General features: G+C 41.0%; 1 protein-coding gene across 1 annotated transcript in view; it reads right to left on the bottom strand.

Annotated features, from left to right (window-relative positions):
* Positions 1-15,255, bottom strand: part of WSCD1 (WSC domain containing 1) — a 41,941-nt gene that overhangs the window by 1,676 nt on the left and 25,010 nt on the right. The window contains exons 5-7 of the mRNA XM_077836798.1: positions 6,382-6,559; positions 2,575-2,739; positions 340-540 (exon numbers count right to left, since the gene is read on the bottom strand). Of these exons, the coding sequence (XP_077692924.1) occupies positions 340-540; positions 2,575-2,739; positions 6,382-6,559 (544 nt within the window). The remainder of the gene's footprint in view (positions 1-339; positions 541-2,574; positions 2,740-6,381; positions 6,560-15,255) is intronic.

Raw genomic sequence — 15,255 nt, 5'->3', positions numbered from 1 at the left:
GATTTCTCTGCAAAGAGAAATTCTCTCTGCCAGGCTGCTTATCCTTTGTGCTGTGCTAGTCCTGGGGCTGTGCTCTCTTTCTGTGACAGATGATGTGGTTTAAGACTCTAACCACCTCCAAAATTCAGATCTGAGGTTTCTGGGGGCCTCCCTCTGCCCTAGGACCTGATGGAAAGTTCACTAATCTCAGTGGCAAAACTCCCATGGACTTTAATGAGCTTTTGATTAGGCCCTCAGTGCATTGCCCTACCAGCAACACCCATAGCACCCCACTTTCAAGCCTTATTGTTTGAAAGCCATTTTAAACACCCATTGGTTAGCAATGGCTTGGCATGTTACCTTTACTCTTCCAGTTCCTATCTGTTGCATATCCCAGGTGGCCAGCACACTTCCTGTTGAATTCTGCCATTAGAGATTTGTATGGGTTCCTGATCAACAAGATGGCGGAGTCAAACATTTCAATCTCTCTTTTGCCACTTTCATGTGTTTTTACACAGATAGTCCTCCTGCTTCTCCAGTGGTCTTTTTCTCCTTTAAAACCTGTTTTAAAATGTGAGGGTTTCATTGTTTTAAAAAAATTCAGGTTTCATGTTATAAACAAGATCCTCTAATGGTGTAAAAATTCTAACAACTACAAGAAACAACGTAACTTAGTGGATAGAGCCCTGGATCGGGAGTCAGGAGGTCTGGAATTCAATTCCTGATTCTATCAATGACCAGCTATGTGACTATTAATTCTTAATTTTCCTTGGCCAGTAAGCTCTTTGGTGCAGGGACCACCTTCCCCCCCTCCCCCCCCGGTTTGTACAGCTCCTAGCACAATAGGGTCCTGGTCTATGACTGGGACTCCCAGGTACTACCACAACATTAATAATTGTAAATAAATGCGACTTGGGTGGCCAAGGAATTAGTGGAAGCAATCTCAGAATGGTTAGCAATTATCTTCAAGAACTCATGGAGAATAGGTAGGTCCCAGAGGACTGGAGAATGGCAAACACAGAACCGATCTGTAAAAATGGGAACAAAGGGGACCCAGGGAATTATAGACCACTCAGCCTAACTTTGATAACTGGAAAGATACTGTAACAAATTATTAAACAATTTATAAGCACCTAGAAGATCATAGGGTTGTAAGGGATAGTCAGGATGGATTTGTCAAGAACAAATCATGCCAAACCAATCTAATTTCCTCCTTTGAAAGGATTACTGGCCTAGTGGATGTGGGGAAGTAAGAGCCATCATATATCTTGATTTTTTAGTAAGGCTTTTGTACAGTCCCACATGATGCTCTCCTAAGTAAAGTAGGGAAATGTGGTCTAGATAAAATTACTATAAGACGGTTGCAAAACTGCTTGAAAGACTGTACTTGAAGAGTAGTTGTCAGTTATTCATATCTGGTGGGGTCCTGCAAGAGTCAGTCTTGGGTCCTGGCTAGTGAGGCCTCAGCAGGAGTACTGTGTCCAATTCTGGGTGCCATGCTTTAGGAAGGATGTGGACAAATTGGGGAGAGTCCAGAGAAGAGCAACAGAAATGATAAAAGGTTTTACAAAACCTGACCTACAAGGAAATGTTAAGAAAACCTGGGCATGTTAAATCATTTAGAAAAGAAGACTGAAAGGGGACCTGATAATAGCCTTCAGAGATGTTAGGGGCTGTTGTAAAGAAAAGAGTGATCAATTGTTCTCCATGTGCACTGAAGGTAGGACAAGAAGTAATGGGCTTAATCTGCAGCAAGGGAGGTTTAGGTTAGCTATTAGGAAAAGCTTTCTAACTATACGGGTAGTTTAAGCTGTGGAATAGGCTTCCAAGGGAGGTTGTGGAATCCCCATCTCTGGAAGATTTTAAGAATAGGTTGGATGAACACCTGTAAGGGATGTTCTAGGTATACTTGGTTCTGCCTCAGTGCAGGAGCCTGGCCTTGATACCTCTTGAGGACCTTTCCAGCCCTACATTTCTATCATTCTATTATTTTCTTTAGTGATTTTTGGGTGCCCAACTTGAGACACCTTAAAGATGATTTTCAGAAGACAGCTGCTCAGCACTTTAAAAAATTTAGGGCCCTTTAATTTGTCTTTTGCTGGGCCCACAGCCACTAGTCAGTTTGGAAAATCGTGGCCCAACTTCTTTAGGTGCCTTTGAAAATCTTAGCCCAAGAATCCAGCTCATTTGTTGTTGAAAATTTTTTTATGGGCCTGTTCTGACAATGGGGCAAGGGGAGAAAGAGAGAGAGACAGTGTGTGTGTGTGTGTGAGAGAGAGAGAGAGAAACACACACAGGGATGATGATAATAGATGCTCAAGTTTGCATAGTTTACCCAATGTGACCCCACAAATCAGAGCAAGTTTTTACTCTTGAAAATGTATGTGAATCGGTTTATGTATACTATTCAACCAGTCTCTGTACACTGTACAATATATATGAAAGGCTGGTACTCTCAAATTCCAAATGTGTTTAATTTTTAACACAGGTTTTTATAATAAATACATCTATCAATATTATAAACAAATGTCGAGACAAGTAAACGTGCATGTTTAAAGCTGACTTCAGGTTTTCACGTGTCTCCGACAACAATACCTTTGTTGTACAGGGTTCCATCAAAGTAATAGCTTCCAGTGTAGTATCCAGTGGCGTGTTCTATTAAATGACGAGCCCAGGTATTCCCGGCCCCAGGAAAACTAGACAAAGCAACAAATACTTTGGATTTGGTAGTGAGGAATATCCTATCTGTGCATCGGGTGTCTGTAAGTACAGAAGATATTTCATTGTAAGCATGGTGCCTTCTTATTAATTTTACTGACAGCTACTGATTACAAGGTTTATTGCTTTCATTTTTTCTATGTATACCATAGGATATCAGTTTGAGTCCAGTTGTGATTCAGATACTTCTCAAAATTAATTCAGCCTGAAAAGCCCAAAGAGTTTATCTTTACAGGAGGCTTTCAAGAGACTGACGTCATGTTAAGCAATGCTTTATTATTAGAACTGCAGGAAATTATTGTACCTACCTACAGGTTCTAATAAAAGCCCCTGGATGCATGTTTTTGTTAACTGCTATTTGCCTGGCAGGCTGGCTGTTCACTGCCTGCCTGAATGTGCCATTAGATGTGTGAATCAAGTGTCTCATTGTAATAGGAGGGGTTTCCTATAAGTTAGAGTTCAATTCAACCTCTTAGCCTGGGATTTTCAAAAGCAAAGCAATATTCCATGCTTTGAAGGCCTTTCATGGTCGCAAAAGCAGTGCTAAAATATTGCAGTCAAGACAGATTGCATGTGCTGTGTTTTAAAAATATAATTGCCATTCAGGACAGCCACAGTCATTCTTTTTGTACCTGTGTAAATGTCATCTTGGTGACAGTTGCTGACTATGATGTCTGTTTACAGAATAATGTACAGAGAGAAAAGATGTAGGTACATTTTGAGGGAGGGGAGGGAATCGGGACCACTGCTTGCAAAGAAGCATCACTAAAAAATATAGCACCACAGGTAGAAGATGTAGCTCTTTCCATTTACAGAAGCAGGTTCAGCATTACAGAATGATGCATCCTTGGCACTTAATCCTCCAACAGTCATGTGTCATGCAGCATCAGTGCATACTTGCCTATCTGCAGTATATGGGCCAGAGCCTCAGCTGGTGTAGCTCAGTGTAGCTCCATACGAAAATGGACCTATCCCAATTTATACCAGCTGAAGATCTGGCCTTACATATGTAACTGTATGTCCCATACCCTTTGCTATCTCCCAGGGGATCATCTGAGTGCTTTGCAAAGAAAATAGCCATAAATTAATGCAAATGATAAAGGTGGGATGGAGGCAGATTGCTCACCCGCTTTGGAACAACACTAGGCAAGATTGTGTCTTTGTCTGTATAGGGCTCTTTATAGGGCAGGGAAGTGATGCACCATTCCTAACTCAAGGCAGTCTCTTAAAACCCACATTCTACCTGTAAACATGTATGTAAAGAATGTTCCTGTTGCATTTGAAAATTAGTCAATTGGCCATAATCAATGTGGTGGGGGGGGGGAGGAAGGGCAGGGATTAAGCTTCAGACTTCAGTTCACATCCTTCCTGAGAGGCTTGTGCTGAAATGGAAATCAAAAGAAATTAGGCTTCCTGGCACTTCAAAAAGGCTGGGTGTAACCTGTCTCACAAGCATGTTCTGTCAGATCTGCTGCAAACAGGGCCCCTGGCAGCCTCAAAATTCAATCCACAGAACAAGGGATGCTGTGGAAGGTAAGGTCAGCTGTCTAGGGTGAGCGTTTCTCACTCAGAAGAAAGGATCAAACCCTGACTATGTATATGTTCACATGAAATGGATTCAACTTTAAAACAGAGAGTGGTGGCCGATGAACTATTTTCTCTCGTTATATTTTAGAATCTGTTTGGACATCTTACATTGTGGAACTGAAGGGTTTCACAATCGTTACACAACTTTAGTGGCATTGTCTACGGATATGTGGCCGTGTGCCTTCGTGGATGCCACACCACAGTGACTTCGGGAGGTAGGGGTTCTCTTCCTGTCTCCACCTTGGGAAAGTCACTTTGCCTCTCCATGCCCATTTCTTCATCTGTAAAGCAGGGATAAAGATGCTGGCCTCCTCTGTAAAGGACTTTGAGAGCTACTGGTGAAAAGTGCGACATGAGAGCTTGGCATTATATCCGTATACTTATTAATGCCTGCCTAACCTCAGAACAGGGAATGAGCATAACCCATGAAGGGGCTATGTATGGTCATCTCTAATGAATAGAAAGAAGAAATGCTGCACATTGCTCCTTATCCCATCGCAGGCAGTGCCATCCATTTAAAAGTTGCTGTGGACGAATGCCTGCACGTGATCCAGCACGGAGGGTGCCCCAATATCCCTCCCTAGGGTGATTTCTAAAATCAAAGCATGTTCTGAAGTATTCAGCGTTCATATTTGGAACCCTGATCCTGCTCTGGCTGAAGTCAATGAGAAAATTCCTAGCCTGAACTGCTGGATTCAAAATAACTTGAACTTCCAAATATCTTGAAATGTGCGCAATTAAATCTCTGGATTTTCAAATCAGTTCAGAGGGCTGCAGTCCAATAGGGGTGTGAACCAATAAATGCTCAGAAGTGGGCCTTACCTACTCTACTTCGTTTGATACGTGTTGGTGAAAATGGACTATGAGCAGAAGTTTAGGCCTCTATCCAGCAGGGCTCTTAGAGATATGCTCAGCATCATGCCTATGAATAGTACTACGGAGATCAGTGAAACTACTCATGCGCTTAAGTATCCAGTTAACTTTAAGTGATTTGCTGGATTGAAGCCTTATTGTCAATGTTACCAACCTACTTCTAGATGCTTATGAGCATTTAGAGGAAGATGTCTCAAGTAAATTAGAAATGCTGGTAGCATTGGTTTTAATGCAGCTATAATTGCAATATGTATGAGCCAGAGAGAGCATGGTTTGTGGTTAAAGCACAGAACTAGAAGTCTAGGTTCTATTTTGGACTGTCACATAGCTATTGTTTGGCTCTGGGCAAGGGGGGGTGGTGGCGGTGGCTGAGTTCAGTGTGTAGGTGATGGGTGGTGTTGCTGGTCGGTGAGATACAGCATGTCACATTGGATGATCCGGTGGTCCCTTCTGGCCTTAGTCATAGTGTTTAAGTGCAGGCTAAGCTCTGTGCCTTAATTTCCCTATCTGTAAGATAATTACTTACACCCACAGGGGCTTTGTAAGGCTTCATTCATTGTAAAAATCCTTGAAATTCTCCTTTGAAAGGAGGTTTATTGAAGTTCAACACGAAATCAGTGTAGTTTTAGTTTAGGGTGAAGGAAAAGTTCTAATTTGTTTCGTTAAAGTTGTTTGAAAAATCAAAAGCCCATGAAACTGTCCAGGAATTTTTAAGGCCGGGGATTTCCAAAAGCCGCTACTTGATTATGTTGTGTCCATAACATGTTGTTTTGCTTGCATGGCTATTTTACTCTTGTAAACATCACATAAAACAGTGTTAATGTTGTGTTAATTTCTATATTACACATATGGATAGTGTGTATATAAAACATATATGTTAATGCTACTTAACACACATGTTTATATACACATACACAGCAAAGAATCCTACAGCAGTTTGGAACCACTTTACCACTGAAATGCTGCCATGTCTGGGCTCGAAAATGATCCATTTTTCAATAGTGCCTGACAAAATCACACATTAGTTTGGTAAAAAGGAAGTGAAAGACTACCATATACAACTAAAACTGCATGGGGAATTTAGGTATAGACAGGCTGCAGTGATTCAAATCAGCATGTGGTCTGGATATTAGCACTAACTCCTCTATGGCTAGATGTTCACCTGGTGTAAACAGGCATAGCTTCATTGACTTCCGGGGGCTCTTGCTGAGTTGCGGCATTTACCTTGTACTGGAGTCTGATAGACATGATAGTAATTCTCTTCTCTTGGCACCTCAGCCATACTACTGACGTTCTGCAGTCTGCTGCAGAACAACCTGTCCACGCTGTCGTGAAGAGTGAAATGCATTGTGGGATAGCCACAGTAGCATTCTGGCCGTCCGATGATTGCCAAGGGAAATTCCTATCCAAGAAAGAAAACAGATCAGAACGCAAATGCCATGGCATCAACAATCCTAAAAGGACACTCCTAATATAAAAGCAAAAACTATATCTTCAAAGGGTAAATGGTCAGGATCAAAGCGATATTTGTTTTCACTAAAAATCTCATACCTATGTCACTATTAGACCTGTTGTCCATTTCTCAGGACAAGTTTTTGAATCTTTTTCTGATGGTTTTGCTGAGAACTTGGAGATTCAAAACACATTCCATCTCTACTACTAATTTATGGAATTTAAGGACAGAAGAAACCTCTATAGTCGTCCACTCTAACTTTCTGTGGAACACAGGCCATAGAATTCTATCTGGTAATTCCTACAGTGGAGGATGATGATGTTCTTTACTATAAAAGTCAACATTACTAATCCCAATAATTTGTTGCTGAACTAGAGCATAACTTTTTAGAAAGATATTCATCCACCATTTAAAGACTCCAAAGGCCAGCTCCTCAGCTGGTGTAAATCAACATAGCCACATCAACATCAGCACCATTATTCTGGTTTTCAGCAGCTGAGGATCTAGCCCAGACTAAGTACAAAATTGAATAACCATTGAGGTCAATTGTCAGGATAGAGCCCGTGGAGAAGAAAACTGTCCTTGGACTTCAAGAATTCTGTTTTCAGGAAAGGGATCAAGGGGGAAAGCAGGGATTTAGATGAATTAAATGCTAAATACATTTACAAAAACGATGGAAGACCATGAAGAACTGAATATCTCCTAGTCTGACTCATTCACATGTCTGAGTGCCCAAACAGTGTTTATTTTGTATAGCTTTCAGAGGGAATCTCCCAAGCTGATGAATCATGAGCAGAAAACAGTCATTTAAAAACAAAGGCAATCAGTTTTACACCAAACTCTGTTAAAAATATAGTAGGAAGAAATGTTTACACCATTGTAGACAAAGAGACTGAAGTAACAGCACACATGGACCTCAATCAGGGTTTCCAGAGCCAGTGGGAGATCTATGGTACCATATTCACAGTTATATGCAGTCATTGTTAAAGAGGCAGGATGGGCACCTTTGACACACACTTCCCTTGTGTCTTGGGCTACATCTACAATGAAAACACTACCGTGGCACAGCTGCACTGCTGTAGCACTTGAGTGTAGACACTATGGTGAAGGGAGGGGTTCTCCCATTGCTGTCCATAATCCACCTCCCTGACAGACAGTAGCTAGATTGACGGAAGAGTTCTTCCATTTATCTAGCACTGTCTACACTGGGGCTTAGGTCAGCTTAGCCATGTCTTTCAGGAGTGTGGATTTTACACACCCCTGAGAGATGTAGCTAGGCCAGTGTACCTTTTCAGTGTAGACCAGCCCTTGAAATAAATACTTCATACTGCAATTTTACTTTATGGCTCTCTTAAAGTATATCTACTGGATCGGGGTGCCGAAGGCAAGATGGGCAGGGGAACGTCTTGTTTGTGAATCCCAGGGCTTAGATGTGAGTTAGGCATTGAGCTGCTTGGTAGTGTCAGGACGCAGGTGACTGCGCATGGCCAGCTGTTGAAATTTAGGCACCTAGACTTTAATGTTGGAAACCTAAGCACCTAAGGTGGGATTCACAAGAGGGACTACGTCTAACATTTAGGCACTACAGGCATTCGCCAAACTCCTGCTCAACTGCTGTCTAACCCTGTAGGCACCTAAACTCTGCAGGCACCCCTAAATCATTTTGAAAAATGGGGCTGTGACTCCTAGGTCACTTGGGAATTTTTGAAAATATGACACTACATTAACCATGTGGGTCAATACCTACCATGCTCCTATCAAAGTGTGACTGGGGATATATAAAATTAAACAACACATCCAGATACTAGGAACCAGATTTTAAAGAAGCTCAGACTAGATTTTTTTTTTAAGTGCACCTGCAATTGAGGGCAGATTTTCAGAAGAGCTCAGCTCCTATTTAGGAACCAAAATAAGGGTCACATTTTCAAAAGTTCTCAGCGCCCCAGAGCACTGGGGGTGATATTTATGGGCAAAATTTTCAAGAGTTCAGCTCTTTAAGAATCTGGCCATTTATTTATATGCTTACATGGGAGCTGAGCTCGCTTGAAAACCTAATCCCAGTTGTGGGTCCTGAGCCCCTAAAAATCTGACCCTGAGATCTGTTAAAAATCCCTGATGTCTTTTCCCTTCCATATGACAGCACATCCTGGGTTGGATTCAATGTTAAATCAGGCCCATAGACTTCACCGGGGTTACTAAAACAAGGCAGATTACTTCACTGCACAGAGCTAGTGGAACACAGTGATGTATATTTTACATGCTTTAAGTACACAGTTGGGAAGGGTTATAACAACATAATTTAGTTTTGGAAGTGTGAATGGAGCAGAAGGATTGGGAGAGCTTGAAAAACCATAAGTTTATGAATGTTCTCCCCATTTAAACAACATCCCCATTTTTCATCCTTTTAAAAATATTCTTTTGGACTCTTGTTTATAAAATAACTCCTCGGTCTTGAAACTGGATATTTTTTCCCCTTAAAAACTTTTCTATTGGCATGCACATTTGGGACAGAAATGCTAGGAATTTTTATAGAGAGGGACTGCAGTGCAGGAATTGGTGCACAATGTTTGAGGGTGGAGACCGAAGGGTTCTAATCCTGACTCCATCACTGGTGACACTGTCTGTAGGTAACACAACATGCATGAAATTCTATGGTCTGCTTTATACAGGAGGTCAGATTAGATGTTCATAATGGTCTCTTCTAGCCTTACAATCTATCAATACATGAACATCTACTGTGCTCCTGTCTGTAAAATGGGTCCAATACTTGCCTTATTGGGGACTATGAGGCTATATTAATTAGCAAGTGCAATACAATTTGAGATCTTCAGATCACAGGCACTATGCAAGGACAAAGCTTTGTATTGTTGCAAGGTTGCACATGGGAATTGGCAATTTTCTGGTTTTGCATATTTATTTAATTTTAGATATGAAAATGGGAGGCAGGGGGAGGAGAGACTGCATAGTGTTTATAAATAAACACAAGCTCAGGAAACTAAATAATTAAGTGCCACTCTTTTGTGTGCTTAGCACTTTTGAAAATATGGCCCTTATTTAGGTATCTAAAAAGGAGCGGAACTCTTCTGGAAACCTGTCTTAAGGTTGCTTCTGGGCACGAGGGTTAACACCTGCCATATGGATGCTAATACAGCCTGTTGGATTATAGCTGTGAATATCTCTCACTGTTACAAGGATGGAAATCCTTTAGTTCCTGGAATGAGGAATTATGCCAATGCTTGCCTAAGAATTAAACTGATGTGTTGTTCTTTAACATCTGCAATGTTAAGAAGAACCTCCTATCATAAAGTCCCTCTGCAAAGTGCTTCTGTTCCTGAAAAGGCGCTCATAGCCTTTTGAACAAATGGATTTAAATAGGCCAGGTGTGCTGAGGCATGTGACTGTAAAGGCTGATTTTGTTCCCTTTGTCAAAAGCCACATTTTCATCGGGGGGCGAAGGGGCAATTACAGCTGGCTGATTTTTTTTCCCCATGAAAACATAATTTTGAAGAAAAATGGCTTTTAAGTGAAAAGCCAACATTTTCATGGGAAAATTGCGTTTTTTATGCCATTTTCCACTTTTTAAATGAAAAAAACTGAAACCCAAAACTTTAGATTCCCCTTGCCCCCAAAAATATGGAACATTTAAACCAAAAACAGTTTTCCAAAACATGTTCAGTTTTTGGCTTCAGTGTTTCACCAAAAACCTGGAAAGAATTTGTAGGAAATGTCAATGAAAATGAGAGCATTTTTCCCTATGGAACTTTCCAGCTAAAAACTGGAATTTTTAAACCAATTCTAATGGCAATGCATTGAATTGTCAGCACAGCAGTCCCTCTCGGGGAATGGGCAGAATAGGTGAAATGCTACAAAGCTTAGCCAGCAGGCAGAGCAGAAAGGGAAAGCCGTATGGCTTCTTACTGCATCATGTAATGGTGAGGTCAAGGAGCAAGGGCAGTAGGACCAGGACTAGTGCTAGGTTTTCAGATCTGAAGAAGAAGCCAGCTCCTCTTTCCCAAAGTAAATACTATCCAAAGGATTCTGGAAGAGATGAAGAATCTGGTGGGCCAGATTCTCCTTTGGCACTGATGTAAATCAGGAGTAAAACGCTGACCTCAATGAATTTACACTGGTATAAAGCTGGTGCATTAGACTCACTATATGTGTATCATATGCATCTAAACACATGTTGAAGTCAATGGCATTAAAGCTGGAGCTTAAAGTTAAACACATGCTTAAATTCTCTTCTTAATAAGGATGTGATCACTTACGTGGTTAAAGTGAAGTATGTGCTGAAGTGCATTGCTGAACACGCGCATATAGAATCAAAATGGCTGAATCTGAGTTTTCCCCTTTTTACCATAGAAGAGTGACATTGTAGAACTTTTAAAGACAGGGTCCCAATAAATGTTTGCATGAAGTGTGGGTGTATTTGCACGTGCACGCAGCAGGGAAGCTAAATGTAGACGACCAAGCATTTATTAGAAGTTCAAAGGGTTGCTCAAGCATACAGAGGGTTGAATTCCACTGAATCTATCTTTACACTTTTAGCAAATGACTTTAAAAAATCATCTTGATTCTCATCTATGGAAGCACGAGACAAAACTGCTGAGTAGCTTATCTCTTGCTCTTCCCCAGTGCTTAGCCTCTGATAAGGAGTCAAATACAATGTGTGCCCTATTTGTACCCAAACTACCAACATTTGCTTACTGAGTGAGAGATGAGATTGTGAAAAAGTATTTGCAGATTCAGTCCAAGGGCATAATGGTCCCATTTCTGTTTGCAAACAGAGCTGCAGCTTTTCAGCATAGGTAAAATCATAAATTTCCTCTCCTAATTTGGTTTAGAATAAAATTTCATCATTTTCTTAGCAAGATGGCACCTATGGAAAGCTTGCAAAAGTGTAAGCAAAGCTAAGCAAATGGTCCTGATTCACCATCCTCTGTCCCCTTTGCAGTTGTTTCCACCAACAACAAAGCAAGTATGAAATGCTGCCACTCTGGTTTGGTGTGTAAGGTACAGTGTGGTGGTGAACTAGGCTCAGTGTTTCAAACTAGTGCAAGACACAAAAAGCCCAGTTCTCCTCTTGTTGCTCTTTCTATATCTGTATCTCAGTGACTTTCCCAGGGTTCTCTGCTGTCAGTGGAGCTTTGGCCTCAGCAAACAAGTGGTAGAACTTGGAACGAATCCTACATCCTGTGGCTAAATGTACCTGGTACCTCCGCTAGTTGTGTCTAGTGAATGGGCCAAATTCTACCAGTATGCTGTGCGTAAACATGCATCAGAGAATTTGTATCCAGTAAGGGGGATGAAGCGGGGGGGGGGGGGATTGTGTTGAAACCCTAGATCCTCAGGGAGAAATCTTCCTAAAGACTTCCAAGCAGCAAAGGAGCTATCTGGAGCAGTGCCAGGGGTTCACTGAGTAATGATCTCTCTTTATGCACATACTCAACTTGACCCAGATACAGCACCAACATATAAGCCTCCGTGCCTATTATTTGTGCTCCTAACAGGAATAGTCTGTGCTGTGTGAGCACAGGTGCTACCCTTGGGGGAAAGGATGGACATGCCCCTCATCTTTTTATTATCAGGAGGATATCTTCCAGTGCAGCTGTTGAGTTAATGCATTCTCACTCCTGATAGCCCCACTCTGTGATTGCATCACTATGTGTCAGGATGGCGTAACCAGTGCTTTCCCACTGGCTGGAATACAGATGCTCATGCATTCTAACATCAGTTTTGAAGTTAACACAAATGCCCATTTTGGGTGTAGAATTTGGCTCTCTGTGAAGGTTCTTCCTAAGAAAACCACAAACAGGGTTTTACTCTCTCACCCCTACTTCATACTGTGAGCTGGCGTGTCAGCCCCAATGAGGCCTGTAAACAAATGGAAAAAAACTGTCAAGCCAATCAATTACCACATTTCAGAAATCGCTCCCCCAACAACATTAAATGTGAGCTGCCTTGCTTAGCCTGAAAACATGGCTTGGTCGCCAATCTCAACATACACATTGCATTTTTCACTAAAGTTTCTTGCACATTTGCCAGCCCCAAAGAGAACCCAAGATAATAAGAGTTCCTTCCCCATTCCTTCAATGCCATTGACTTTAATATGTTGGCAATTTTTAAATCAAAGGAAGATCTCCCCTTCAACTGCTTGAACTGTTTTGTTTCATCACGTATATTAAACTGTCAAATCTCTGTACATTTTCAAAATGACTGGAGAATTTCAGATAATAATGTTACTTTATTTACAACATTAAGGTTTCAGCAACATGACTTGATTCTGAAAATGCAGAGCAATTTTCAATCCTGGAGGGAATTTCTAAGAGCTTATTTCCATAAAAATTAATATATAATCTTCCTTTTTGGCTTCAACATGTGTCGGGGAAGGGAAAAAAACAGGGAGCTGGCTTCATCAGTGAACAATTTTCAGCAAATGTACTGTACTCGTTGAGAGCCCAGCAACCGTTCTGGGAAACACACCAGGAGTCCAAGCATGAGTGCAAAGGGCTGCAACTCTTTATGTTCAGCCTCCTGATTATTCAGATTTTGTGCATATCTTATGCAGAAAGTGGAATGATTGCAAAATAATGTATTCAGCCATGACTTCTCTTTACTGTTTAATCAACAACTACAATCCATCCCCATTCTGTCAATCTCCCCTTCATAGTGACACAGCCCCTGATCTGGCAAAGGATTTAAGCACGTGCCTAAACTTAAACATGTGAACAGTCCCACTGAAGTTCAAAGGGCCCAATTCTCTGCTGCTTTACTCCAGTGCTATGGCAGTGTAGATCCACTGAAGACAGTGGGCTTACCCACATGCTTAAAGTTAGGCATGCGCTTAAGTACTCTGCTGGATCCAGCCTTACTGCACCCACAATTCTACTGAAACAAATGGAACTTCTTGGGCTCATGGGGTGAAATCCTGGCTTCACTGATATCACTGGGAGTTTTGCCATTGAATTCAGTGGAGCCAGGATTTCACCTGTGTAGAGTAAGTTACTACCTGACATGCCCCAAAATGGCAGAATCTAGCAGCTTATGTTAAGTTCCTACTTATGTAAACATTTGCAGGATCAGGGCCTGCAAGCCCTCACTGCTCATATGAGTCGCCTACTTGCACCAGAGTCCCATTAATATCAATGCCCAGGCACTTTAAAATTGGTTTTCTAGTTAACGCAAAGACATAATATAAGGCTGCAAACAGCTCTAATTATTTTTGTTTGCCTTCCTTACACCATTTTCTTCACCACTTACATAAATGCATCCTAACCCTAGCCTCTCAAACTCTTTTTTATTATAAACCCATTCAATTAATGAATTACTGAGAGATCAAAAGCATATATAATTAGTTCAACTCTGATCACAGCTAAATCTTTGATGCAGCTTTCCTTGAGACAGGGGGACACAGTTGCAACTACCCAAAATGCACAGAGAGGCACAAAAATGTGCAAAGACAGACAGTGTCCATCATTGAAAAATGTAATCCCTCAAGTGCAGCTGCTGATTTGAGATTTGTTTGAAAATAAGCCTGTTCATTTTGCAACAAAGTCAAACATCATTTAGCAACTTTCTATCAACTGGCCTGTTCTAAGAGTAAAAAGGAAAATACCTTGAAATTAGCTGTCCCCCTGAAATAGAAATCTCTGCTTATTTTACATTGCAAGGTCTTTGGGCAGGGAAAAATTCTTATGCGCAATACAAACATATAGCACAATGGGGCTGTGATACTGAATGGGTTCTCATGGAATACAAATAAAGCTAATGGAGCTATGATGATTTACACAGATGAAAACCTGGCCCAGTTCCTATTATCTTACTGAGTTAAGACAAGTTCCAATTCCCAGTGAAGTCAACAGAAAGCCTCCCATATTCTTCAGTGAGAGCTGGATCTGGTCCCTAAGGACTTTATCTTAACTAAGTACTCATGAATTAGCTTTTCTGAAAACCAATCCCCTTTAAGGTGTCCCAAAAACAGAAGCATCCAAAATCATCAGTCATTTGTGAAAATGTAGGCATCAGTGTTTGAGTGCATTTTATGATGATAACTTTTCTTCTCCAGGGTTTTCCCTACAATCATCTCAGAAATTGACAAGCAATAATTACACCTCATAAGTGGATTAGGTAAACCCCATTAAACCTGTGTGGACATTTTTATTCCAAATTAAAGTTGTCTTAATTCGGTTTAGTTTAATTCACTTCTAAACTGAATTAAGGCCACTTTAATTCAGAATAAGAGTGTCCACACAGAGATTTAATGTGGTTTAATGAATTCATTTAAAATTCACACTTTTAGGTAGTTCAGATTGATTTCCCTGCGTGTCCCTGTGTAAAAAAGAGCAAAGCTGGGAACAGAACCCAGGAGTCCTTCAATTCAGTGCTCTGCTCTACCCCTTATTCCCACATACTCCTTATATCAGTATTACATATGCACGCACACATACTATGGTAATTAATTAACACAGAACAACGCTTCAGTGGCATTTTCTCGAAACACATTGAACTGAGGAGGTGGCATAAAGGATATGTTGACTGGAAAAAGACTTCCCACTCCCCATCATGGGATAAAAGCTGCTAAAATTACTCTACCTAGTGATTATGAAGATTTGTTTTTCATGCCTTAATAGTTTTAATCACTTTGT

This window comes from Eretmochelys imbricata, chromosome 17, assembly GCF_965152235.1.
Source record: "Eretmochelys imbricata isolate rEreImb1 chromosome 17, rEreImb1.hap1, whole genome shotgun sequence".
Taxonomy (NCBI): Eukaryota; Metazoa; Chordata; order Testudines; family Cheloniidae; genus Eretmochelys; species Eretmochelys imbricata.
Note: the sequence above shows the minus strand (reverse complement) of the source record. Positions and strands in the feature narration are given on the sequence as shown.